At 38.8% G+C, this 13,255-nt stretch overlaps 1 protein-coding gene across 2 annotated transcripts in view; it reads right to left on the bottom strand.

Moving 5' to 3' along the window:
- The window catches only part of LOC115044896 (myelin basic protein), a 40,044-nt gene that overhangs the window by 22,908 nt on the left and 3,881 nt on the right, over positions 1-13,255 (bottom strand). For both annotated transcript variants that reach the window (XM_029504213.1, XM_029504214.1), the window contains exon 2: positions 4,347-4,402. In XM_029504213.1, coding sequence (XP_029360073.1) covers positions 4,347-4,391 — 45 coding nt within the window. In that variant the 5' untranslated portion in view covers positions 4,392-4,402. The remainder of the gene's footprint in view (positions 1-4,346; positions 4,403-13,255) is intronic.

Below are 13,255 nucleotides of genomic sequence, written 5' to 3'. Positions count from 1 at the left end.
TTTGCTTTTGAGTAAACAGAGAGCAAGATAAGTGCGATTGTGATTTCAAGCCCTTGTGGACCTTGAGAGACCGACATCTCAGTTTCAAAGGAATTCAAGTGTGACCCCATATCTGTGCTTTGGTGACAGCCGTGCCCTTCAGTGTTTCATTTTGTCCACACTTCAGAGAGGGAAGAAAAATGGGTCATAGAAATTTCATCTCACCTTTTTACTGAGGTAAATATAGATCTAGGAATTGAGGAGTCACTGTTGCTTTACCTTCAAAGAGCTACATTTATTTTGCCATAAAGTTGATCAAATTTCAAGAGGAAAATTAAGTATTTCTTATTTATCTCTCTTTACAATTGTAAGAAGGTAATTCAATGTATCTGATACAGGGTCATGTTCTTTCAGTTAAAGCTAAAGCTCATAGTTTGTACCTGCAAGGCCAAGGTACCAGCATGATATTGTGAAGATTCAGTCAACTGCATTTACTACTGTCAAGCAAACATCCTGTAAAACCATACTTATAAAACAAAGAAAGGTTTACTACCATAGTTGAGGAAATCAATCATATTCCAGTGCAAATCAAATTGGTGAAGTTGAGACAGGATGGAGCGGATATGGTTATGGTTCAGATGTGACATCTCAAACAGAGGCGCAGTAAAGACTGGAAGAAGCCTGCTGGACTGCTCACAATACACATGGTGTTTTAATTGGGTACAATGGTAGCACTGCTGGCCTACAAACTGAGCCTCAAGCTCCCTCATCTGGAGACTTAAGTCTTAAGATCAGAAGTTTCATTTGTATGGGTGTCTCACAATCATGCACACAACAAGTGGCAAAGCAACGTATCATTGTGAAGTTACAATAAAAATCACACAGCGCGCCTCCTCCAGCATGTTTGATTTCCAGCTATGTAACCAAACCAATCCAAAATATTTACACCCCAAAGACATTTTTCCATCAAAATGGTAAGATACTTTTTCTTGTTTTCAACAGTGTTCATCTATTATTATTACTATTATTGTTATAATCGTTATGTTTTCTACCCTCAGTATTTGGTGTTTTAAAGTTGCTGTAGCCATCTGCATTTAGATATAAATAATACTTCAATCTGAAACTTATCTGGGCATCACTGAGTGTTTTTTTCCCCAAATACAACTCTACAACAAATTTGATGTGGCCTGAATGGGTCAATAATTTAAAAAACCTTTCATCCTTGTTGTGAAACAATCAAATTAACCCACAGCAGGTGATTTAATGTTGGAATTCAAATTTGAGGCTTCCCAAACATAAATACAACATGAGAAAAGTTTTTCAAAGTTTTCTTTTTGTTCTTCTTGTTTTGTTTTACACATCACTGTTAATCTATTTCTTCTTTGTTTTGCCATTTTCTGTATTTCACTTTCTTTTATTTCCCAAAGTGAAGTGAAGAAAAATGACAGTTAGTCTTTGGCTCCATTGCATTGTGGTCTCGTGTATTATTGTCGGTGGAGAAACTAACTGCTATCTCCTGTTGCCATGATAGCAGAAAACAGTAATGCAAGATTAAAAAAAGATATTCCTATGACCCCAATACTACTTCCTGATGTTCACCACTAACATATGAGATGACCAAAGAAATAATTTCACTGTAACTGGGCAGGAAATATTTCAAGATAAAGATGAAACTTGAAGGATGACCTTCAAAAATAACATACAGGGTCAGAAATGCAAGTTGAAAGTGACTGACTTTTTTTAATGGATACATTACTTGTTGAATAATTGTCAACAATGTGAGTTATATTATCAGAAATACAGTAAAATTACAAATTTAGTAAAATCTGTAATTTATAGAGACAGGTACATTTCTGACCATACAACACAATGTACTTGAGTGTTGATTTCCAACTTTCAGACCAATCAAGCAGAATTTTTTTTTTTATCTATAATGACTTTTAGTTGTAGCAAAATGTTAGGATGTGGACTAACCAGGTCCAGCATTACACTCGTCTGAGAAAAATATGTACCTCTGTTTATTCTGTTTGGTCAGCGTTAGTATGTTCTTATGCTGCCATTCCACATGGGATTAAATGCTCTAAAATATCAGCAGTGTAAAACTTTCAAATGGCTGACAGAGAGAACGCTTTTTTCAGAGTGGTATAGGTAATTTCACCCTTCCTGAAATGATACAGAGTTGGGCAAGAGATCAAGACTCAAGACAACAGCATCTAATCACAACTTGCCTCAATCTGTCACGTTCTGTTCCCACCTGGCTGTCACTATGACAACTGACTGTTTTGCCAGACCTTAAAACTGACTGTGATGTCACAATAATGAAAGTGAAAATTAAAGTAAAAATGGATGACAGAAAGCAACATACAATGTAATTACATAGCTAGATAAACAAAGTTGCTTTAATATGACATGCAGCCCATCTCCTGTCAGTCTCTCACTTAACTAATTAATCCACTTCTCTGACTCCTGCTTCCCACCTTCTAGAGTGTGCTTTGCGGGCAAAGGAAACAAATCATCTGTGGGCTGCGCCACCAGCCTCCCTGCTGGTTAGGGCTTCCTTCACCACCCATCAGAGTTGGGGGTTTAGGTACCCTCACAACAACGTTGCTAATGGCATGATGTTAAATACATGACCGTTGTGGCTTAAGCCCGATCCTCCTGTGCTCTGCGCACAGGAGCAGCATCTAGCCTCCAATATCTGCATAAAAATTAATGGGGAAAAAAAGCTCTATTTAATTGCAGGACTCTTTAGAGACAGAAATTCTTGGTCAAGTACTGGCTCTGATGAACAGCAGAGGACCTTGCTTCCGAACTAATTAAAAATGCCTATTGTGAGGCACTTGACATACTTCTTTGTTACGAAAGAAAATCAGGAAAATTGCACTTAATTTACCACTAAGCCTTCTCAGCTTTTGAGTGTAAAACCATTGATTTACTCTGACACTTTCAAGTACGGGAATTCATCTTCTTCCAAGAGCTGTTGTCACTGATGAAACAAAGTCCGGCAGCAGAAACAAACATCCTTCAACCAGCTGACATCTTTCTGTCTGGGGCTTGACCCATGTTATTGCAAAGCAAATGATTTAAATCAGCAGCAAGCAATCCAAGCTGGAAGTGTGCTGGGAAAAAAACAAACAAAAAAAAACAAAACTCTGAACAATCTGTGTTTTATATACAGACCTCTGAGGCTAGGAAATGTTGCTGCAGGTTTGATTTGCAGTCAGTTATCGTTGTCACAGATCTGAATCTTGTAGGCAGATGATGATCATGAGGACAGAGCTAATGGTTAATGAGATGCGTACCTAAAGGGTTTAGTGTCTGCCTTGATGCACACATTCATTTATTTACTCTCCAGTTGGAATGGGTTCTCTTGGCGTTGCAGTGAGGCTTGTGGTTTCAAAGGGTTATTACAGGATGACACACAAGAACCATGGAGACTCAATGGATGTTGCTATGACAACACATCTTAATTAAGGGTGGGATGCTGATGGTTGTGGGAAAACAATAGTGTAAAATTCAATATATTACCCCTTACATTTTTATATAGGAGAGAATTTTAAAAAGCTGACTATCCAAACAGGGTGAGTGCGCAGGATTTTCATCTTCATTAATCAGACTGTGCAAAATACAAGTTCACAATTCCACATTAATTGAGCTGTAATAAATGATTTATGGAGCAGATAGTAGGGAGATTTTATTTAATACACAATGCATAAGGTCTGTGCTTCTGTTCTAAAAATGGATACACAAACCTAAATACTACTTGCAGACAGCATAATCAATTCAGTCTTTGCAGGGTCAACTCCACCTTTTCATGACCACAAAGAAAAATGATCATTGGAAGTAATGGCAGTGTATTATTCATAGGTTATTGCTCCTGAAAATATTTGTGCTGGCTTTGGCACTGTGACTAGCACCCAACCTGGATTTACTGTTTAAACACCAAAGGTGAAAGAATGAGCTGTTGTAGCCATAAAAATGTAGGCAGCTCAGAAATAAATCCACCCCATTGTAAACTAAAACAAAAAAAAAAAAAAAAAATACATTAATGCTTTTGTGCTGTGTTGCATAAGCTTCGACTTTTTCAAAAGGGATTCAAGACGCACAAGCAGAGAAGTGCTTTAGTAGTCTGCCTGAAAGCTCAGTGAAAGTAATAAATCAGTTTGAGGGAGGGAGCCGGAGCTTGTCTTCACTACAGTCCAAAGTCCTACTGATAACGGCCAGCGTACATGTTGATAAGGTTACAATAAAGTTGTCTAACACGTGCTTTATCCCCAGACAAAGTGCTTACATATGTATGCATATTATTGTTAATGTTACTCTTTTGGCACAAAGCAAGATAGTTGCAGTAAAAGGAGGACTCTTACCTTGCTGTCTGTGGGTGACTCCCTCTTTCCTAGATGCTGGCCCATGCTGCTAGAGACTGTAAGAGTAACAGAAAACGAGATTAGACCAGACCGCTGTAAGCTGCATGTTATTCTTAGCCCCCTTCTCTACTTCCAGTTGTGTTGAGAAAATGCATCACTTTGTACTGTTTTGTAATGAATCACAACATGTCAACAAATATAAAAATGCTTTAGGTCTGCAGTTCAGGTGTCAGTAAAAATAATATGTCAAGAACAAGATCAGGCCTTTTGAAAAAAGGAAAAAAAAAAAATGGCTGATGTTGCCTTAAGTGTATGTTACAGCTGTGCAGAATGATGCATGTGTAGAGCTATAGGCTATAAAGCTTTTTTTGACATTCATCACAGAAGAGGAGAAATATTTGTGAGCTAAACTTAAATGTACGCACAAGATAATTTTGTGACCTTACTGCAAATTTGCAAGATAACCATGTGATAATGTATTACAGTCCAACCTGAAGCTAAAAGTTTACTTTACTTTTTACTTTTTAGTTGAAAGAGGATGACATTTCCACCATCTAAAGACATCATGTTTGGGTTAACTGGTGACTCTAAGTTGTCTGTAGGTCTAGTGTAGTGTGTGAGTGCGAGTGGTTGTTGGTCTCTGCCTGTCTCTGTGTGTTGGCCCTGTGATGGATTGGTGACCTGTCCAGGGTGACCCCGCCCTCAACCAGTGTGAGCTGGGATTGGCTCCAGCACCCCTCGTGACCCAGAAATGGATAAGTGGTTAAAGATGAATGGAGATGAAATTTGTTAAGCCTATAATATTAAAAATGGTCACAAGTTATGGTGGCTATGGTGACATGTTACCATGGTTACATGGGTGGGTGGCTATGGTGACATGTTACCATGGTTATATGGGTCTTGCAGGCTTAACTGAAGAGAACAGTTGACCTTACTATCAGCACATGATTATAACAAAGCATCTGACTTTGTGTCCTGTTGGTGCTGTTCTTCACCAACACACAAAAAAGTGCACCACATAGAGATAGATTAACCCCTGTTCCCAGCTGTCTTGGTCAAGTCATTTAGCTTTAACTAGCACAAAGAAAGCAAATGATATAAGGGCACCAGAGTTGTTCTGAATGAAACCAAACATCCACCAGTCAGTCCTTCTGGCTGGTTTTGAATTTAAAGGAAACGCCTTCCTGATGTCAATAACATGAGCATCACTCCTTCCCTATATGAGGGAATGAGTCTTAAAATATATACTTTTTTGCCCTACTGCAGCAAAACAGAGCTTGTCAGTGATTAGTAACTATATTATTATTGATAAACTACAGTTTATTCTTCAAACTAAATTGTGTGCAATTTCAGCCTTTCAAAATTATAAATGTTCTACAGCAGTCAAAGGAAGAGGCCACATATTTGATGGCGTCCAATTGTGTTTCAACTGTCAATGTGACAACATACATCAGATTCATGCACTGCTGCAATAATTGCAGAAAACACACACACTCCACCCAACAGAAGTGCCGCTATTCCTTTAAAAAGAATGAACAAGTCCTGAATGATTCAGTACATTAAAATAACAAGACACAAATTAAGTACTTGTGGGTTTGCAGGTGCGTCACAAACAACATGAAACCGGCCAGCCAACAATTTGCTGAATACTCCATGAATCAAAATGCCAGCTTGCAGACGATTCTCCTTTAATTTCAAATGATCACAGCGATCTGTGTACATCGTGGCCATTCGTCTTTTTATTTTGAGATTTCAAAATAAAAATGAAAAATAAACCGTTTCCCATTTTCTTATTTTCAAATGACAAAACAAAAAACGAAAAATAAACTGCTTCCAGTTTTTCTTTGGTAATACAAAACAAAAACGGGTTGTTCATCCATTATCCATTCTCCGTTATTTTCATTTGACGTGTTTGTAAATGGAAATTGGTAATTAAAATACGACAATTCCTTTATTTCCTGTTTGTTTCTGCTCTGTGACCCGGAAGTTGTACTACGAGAGAGGGGCGCGTCATCAGAGGTGGGACGGACCTGAGTACTGCTGGGCTCAGGTTTTCTTTCCTCTCTATTTGACTGACCACAGCATCCATTTTTGGATTTTAGGAGTTTTGCAGCCACCTAAAAACCCTGATATCTTCTTTGACACCTTGACCATTTCTTTTCCCTTTCCATTTTCCTTAGTTTCATAATAATACGTGGACTCTATGTTGAAAATGCACAAAGCACTGAAAATTGAGAAAACTGTTTCACAACAGTTACACTGCAAATGAACACAACCAAATCCACTAAGCCATTGCAAGTACTCTGAACACCTGATGAAGTTACAGTTCATTGAGCTTTCAAGGCCACCATAGTTCATGCTAAAAATGCTTGATAAAGAAGCTTGTTGATGAGCCACGTTAATGTTGGCCTATATTTGTATGATTTGGTTCATTGGCAAGGAGGCAGAAAATGCTCCAAACTCTATAGCCAAAGATGTGGAAAAATCATCTTCATTAATTTAAGATTTAAGTATGTGTGAAAATCACTATTCAAATTTTAAACAGAACGAGCCCTTTGCATTCCCTATTCACAGATGAATCAGTCCAAAGGATTAAAAAAAAAAAAAAATGTTAATGGAACATGTAAGACATGAAATGAAACCATTGCTGGAGATTCATGTTCACACACACGTGGGAGTAACATTTTACTTCCTTTTCTGACAGTCAAGTAACCTTAATTAAATATAAAGCTGCGCCCACAGTGAATCAAGATTAACCACTGAGAAGTGTCATTATACTCAATTTATCTGAACAGGGAGAACTGAGCACAATTAAGTAGAAACAGCAGATTCTGACAGTTTGTTTCAGCCTCTCAGGGGGAGGCAAGTGTGATTAAAATGCAAAAATCTATTTTTATGTAAATGCACAATATGGTTCAAGGTAAACAGCTCCATACCCGGTAGGGCAAAAGTCCTGATCATAGTCCAACTGAATTTAAATTAATGATCATTTTTGTTTCGGCTTTGGGCTGGAGTCCATACTCTTGTTGGAGCAAGCCTAGACAAGGCAATGCTCAATTGGTGCAATAGCATCATCATCAGGGAATCCATAAGGACAGCCAACCTGAAGTTGGAATTTCTTCAGCTGTTCTTTCTTCCTAGAATGTTCCCTCAGTTATTTGTGACAACAGCATATGTACTAAAGAAAAAAAAATACAAATTTTTTCAGACATCATCCAACAGAATGACCCAAAGATGTATAGCATCTGTAGGTAGCTAACTCGCCATTATACCTCAAAGTCTGTGATGAAGCCACCTAAGAATTTTTAGTTGAGAGGTCACTTAGCATTCATCAAGCATATTGTTTGTCAAGGGCTTACAATTGCTAAGTCCCGTAGAGAAATATTGGAATGGAAAACTTCTGCAACAGCAACTTGAGCTGAAACAAACCTGCTGCTCTTAAGAGACAAAATGGCATTGCCAGCAGGTAAACATTCAGTATAAAAAACACAACTGATTGTTCATATTTTTTGGACACGGAGATACATCGCAGGGGTTCATTGTGAATGAATGAGACCTTGCAGGCAGTTTCACTCTTGAGTGTTACACAATCAATACTCAGATCCAGCAAGGACTTGCAAGAAAAGACTCTTGCATAACAGAGTGTTAGAGAGGGAGAGGCCAAAAGGAGGGACTGGTGTGTGTGTGATACAAGACCACAATTACAACATGACAGTTTGGCCTTCATTTATTTATTTATTTTTTTTTCACCTCACACATCTCCCAGTAAATTAAAAAAATAAAAAAGGTGTAGGAAACAGTCAATGAGAAGAAAAAGAAAAAAAAAAACAAAACTCTCCCCTTACCTTACATAAGTCAATAGGCAATGTCACATCTTTTGAAAAAAATTCTGTCTGCCTTTTAAATAAATAATTAGGATGGAAAAGGCTCATATTATACGGTAAGTACATGCTGCCCAGCACCTGGAACAATCCATTACCACCCCAAGCAGAGTCTGAAGTACATAAGGGGAATTATATCCATCTGAGCTGTCCATTACCTGAGGCTATTTAAAATCCACATCCTCATAAGCCACTAATGGCACAGAATCTATATGGCTTCAGGACGGTAAGGAAGAGGGCTCATTCGCTTTTATTTATTTATTTATTTATTTATTTTTTTTTTGGGGGGGGGTATGGTATGCAAATTTCATACCATATGTCATCAGCAGATTTCACATACTGAATCATTCAGCCTTATTTCTTCTCTTTACTACATGCTTTTTAGGTCTTAGGTTACAACAGAACATTAAAACAAATCTTTTCCACACCTTCTTATGGTTGTAACATATGGTTCAGGTAAAATTTCATTTGCTGATAAAAAAGACAATCCTTTTTTCTCTGTGAATGGAGGGGGCATAGCTATTTATTTCACTGACTGAAGAGGAAGATGAAAGGGATATTACCTTGCTGCAGCATAAATCTTCCTTACAGGATGATGCTGACTAAAGGGAGAATGGATTACTCTACAGTAACAGCAATAAAACTCTTGGGAACATTCAGGTAGGAAAGAATATTATTCTGCTTTGTTTTATCAACCAACAGTAAGTCTATCTGCTCTATCTGACTTCCTCAAAAAAGGGTTAGTAAGCATGAAACTGACTTTTATAGAACTGTGACTCAGACTGAAGATGGATGCAAAGAACCAAGTAGAGAAATTTTCCCACAAATATAAAGTAGTATAAAACTTCATGGTGGCCAGATTTTGTTCTTTTGGGATTTAAGAACATGAGAGATTGCACTGAGACACTAAACTGCCTCAGGATATGAAGCAGGAGCAGTGGGCAGTCAGAGTATCATGCATCACAGCATCATGCTATGGATTTTTAGGTCCTCTCTGTAGTGTAGGTCCCACTCTGTAGTGATCATATCGAGCTTCAGATTTTTTACTAAGTATTTGGTACTCGACTTCTATTTATTTATTTTACTTACTTTGTTTTACACTAACTGTCCCCTAATGAGGGATTACAACAGATTGTCTAGGAAAGTCCTACATGATCACTGTTAAAGGAAAGAGCTGAAATAAAATAAACATTATTTAATTAAATAATAAATATTCATTTTGAAATTCTATTTTGTTGCTCTTCTCCCAATGTCTGCATGGGTTTCCTCCAGGTACTCCAGTTTCGTTCCACCGCCCAAAGACATGCATGTCGAGGTTAACCGGTGACTCTAAATTGTCCGTAGGTCTGAGTGTGAGTGGTTGGCCCTGTGATGCACTGGTGACCTATCCAGGGTGACCCCGCCCTCCCCCAGGGTGAGCTGGGATTAGCTCCAGCACCCCCCGCAGCCCAGAAACAGATAAGCAATAGAAGATGGATGGATGGATGGATGCTGTTAAAGCATTAAAGAAGGAAAAGCTTTTTGTTCCTAAACTGGGGACATCATTGTCTGTTTCACATTTACAGACTAAAGAAATCTGTTTTATGAAAATTACATTGAAACCTCTAGCCATTACAAGATCACAGCATAACTCTTAGATTATTAAATTATGAGTTCTTTCTTTTCAAACACCAAGTCATTATAACCAAAAATCACAGCATCATATTTTATGTGTGTGGTGTTTTTGTCAGAGGAAGCAGTGCAGAGCAACGGAAGTCACTTCTGGTTACACGATAGTTTTTAATGTTTCAGTCAGTCTTTCATATTTGTATGAAACAGGAAAATATGTAAATGGAAGCAGCCTTAGATGGCATTTTGCCGTATCAAAATATTGTAAATGTGAGGCTGGATAGTAGGATATAAAGGAAACAATACTACAAAGGCAGCCACTAGATACTGACCTAGTCTTGTTTACTGGTAACGATCCTTGCCAGCCAAGCATTAAGCTTGGCAACAAGTCAGTAATGATTGGGACTCGATTTCCTGAATCAATCATAACTCTTATTTGAAACATGTTGAAGACTCTAGAGCCATCTTTTCATTTGGCTTTTTCTGATTCAATATACAGGCCCACATCCAAGAAAATATTATGTGCATGCAGTGGTTCAGTTTGGGCAAACTAATTTATTACAATGTCTACAGGAAGCTTATTTTTGAAAAGTCATAACAGTCCCACACACTGATGTCAATAGTTACAGTCTAATGGACCAGTGTCAGGACTGCAATGACTCAGGATGGTTAGCAGACAGCTTAAAGCAAATCTACCAGAAATGCAATCTACAAAGAAGGACGGACTGAGAAAGCGCTCGCACCACTGCTCTGAGCTTTCAGTTTGTATGTTGAATAGATGGCTACCAGATATGAAGATAAAGTGAACAGTGTGTGTATTCCACTTTATTCAGTCAGTCTTGATTACCTGTCTCCTGGTATCATGCTTATGCATTTTCAAGAGAGTGTCACTGATTTTGACTTTCTCTCCCATCTGTGCTCAAAGTGATCATTAAAGTTGATATCTGTACATCTGTTACTGGCCATCCATGTGTAATGGCACAGAATCTATTATTTTTCTTCTACATGAAGATTAAAAATACAATTATTTTAGTCAGTCAGTCAGAAATCCTAGGGCCACAGCATTTTAACTGAGAAGTGTTTCCAATTAATACCTGGAAATATTTCCTTATTTTCTTACTTACATACATTTATATACTTGAAAACATCAGTACAGTTCATTTTTTGTCATCCAGTGTTGATCATCTGATTTAATGGCATCAACAAAAACTGAATCTAAACCAACACCTGAAAAAGCTACATGGAAATGAGTTTGTCCAGGTCATTGGCATTGGACTACATGTGATAGTTTGCACAGGCTAATATATTGTGCATGTTATCAGTGTGGGCACCACGTCAGCGTAGTGGTTAGATCTGTTGACCCACAACAACAAGGTTGCGGATTCGGTTCTTGGCCTGGGGCCTTTCTGTGTGGAGTTTGCATATTCTCCCGCGTGGGTTTCCTTCCACCGTCCAAAGACATCATGTTTGGGTTAATTGGTCACTCTAAATTGTCCATAGGTCTGAGTGTGATTGTTGGTCTCTCTCTGTCTCTGTGTGTTGGCCCTGTGATGGACTGGTGACCTGTCCAGGGTGTCCCACCTCACCCAGAGTGAGCTGGGATTGGCTCTAGCACCCCCCATGACCCAGAAACGGATAAGCCACAGAAAATGACTGAATGAGTGGTATCAGTGCATCTGGTGAAACAGATTGCTTATGCACACATTTCTGGAGTTACTATTTCAACTGAATTTCTCTGCACAGATAGACACATAAAAACTCTGAATGCATAAGGTACACACACCCATATACAATTCTAACACGAAAACCCATGATTAAAACATATGCAAAGCCTATAGCAGTGTTGCACTTATCTAACATAGCTGTTTTCCATTACCACAGGGTGCCTATTACATTTGATAAGGCGGCTGCACAACATGCTGACATACATATTTCTCAATCCACTAGTAAAGCTGGAAGTCGCAAGGACACGTGTTCATCTGTCTGCCGTTGCCTGGCTCTATTGTTTCTCTTCAAGTTTGCTCTTGTGCACTCCAGACAAGGACTGCTTTTAACCCCTCCAGCTGCCCACAGTGGCTGCATTACATTATGCCCTACTATGAGAGTCAATTACGTAATGAATGCACAGCATGTGTGTGCACGTGTGTGTGGCTAAAGGCTAGTGGATGGGGGAGCTATGAGAGCGAGATGAGAGTTACATGCTGTCTATCTACTTGTTAAAATACTCCAGTCTTAACAAGAGATTTGAGGTCAGAGATCAACATCTGGCCCAATGGGAGAGTGTGTGCTTGTCCATTGATTGGTCCACACTACAGGACCCCTGACATCCAGCCTAGTTGGTATTTGGAAAAAATTTTTTCTGTTCAACCAGATGATGCTTATGTTAAATGTAAAATAATATACACCGTGTGTGCTGTGTCTCCCATGTAATTCAAATAACTGACTGAATGAGCAGCAATGACAGGGGATAGTACTGCTGCTCCTTATAGGCCTCCAAATGTGTGGCATGGGTGGGCAAATACAGGGAGCTAGCAGATTTAGTATTTCAGATGATGTCCTCAGCGCAAAACTAATTGTATGGGATACCACACCCTTGCATACCCTACCTGACCCTCTGTTCAGCCATTAAGGCAGGCTGTCTTATGACCTATCTTGTCCCTCAGCTTGCTAAGAACACTTGCGCTATGTTGGCTAGTTATGAGCAATAAGTTCTTTTTCCACTAATCCAAAAACATAGTCATACCCCCTTTTTAACCAAAATTAGCAGGTATAAGTAGGTTTTTTTAAACATGCATGGGCCCATGAATAATGGATGTTCATTCCTCCACTGGCTGTAAAGTTTGCCTCTCTGTACGGCCTGAGGACACATGCAGGCATCGATGTCTTTACATGTATTTACAGAGCATAACAGACAACGTGGAGAGAGTGAACTGCGAGCCACTGTACTGATGCTGATTGCAGCCGTAACCATTTTTGGGTCTTAGCAGGTGATAGGCCTGTCAAAAGGCCTATTTTCTAGATTGCAAAAGGGGCAAAAACCTACAACAGATGAAGGTATTTAATTTTCACACAAATCATAGCTTTCACAATAATCCGGTGCTGTGACATGTTTTAAGTATGAAAACACTGTTAACAATCAGTGCAGCACTGTTAAAGCAGAAACACTGCAGCTATATTCAGCTCATGCAAGACAGCACCTAGGTATGTTTTAGAAACGTACAATCCCTGATTAAATTATCTCACACCAAGGTGCCGACACTTAGAGCAACAATCGGTGGATGAGAGGTGTCGGTACTGTTTTAACGTCTCTGCATGTGTGCTCTCTGCCAATATGTTTTTCAGAAAAACTCCTGGTAGTTTGAAATAAATTACTCTGTTTTTTTGGGGAGGGGTGCAGTTTACCAAAGCTGGTGCTAGCGT

The sequence above is a fragment of the Echeneis naucrates genome, chromosome 6 (genome assembly GCF_900963305.1).
Source record: "Echeneis naucrates chromosome 6, fEcheNa1.1, whole genome shotgun sequence".
NCBI classification, from domain to species: Eukaryota; Metazoa; Chordata; class Actinopteri; order Carangiformes; family Echeneidae; genus Echeneis; species Echeneis naucrates.
This window is presented reverse-complemented; position numbering and strand designations above follow the sequence as displayed.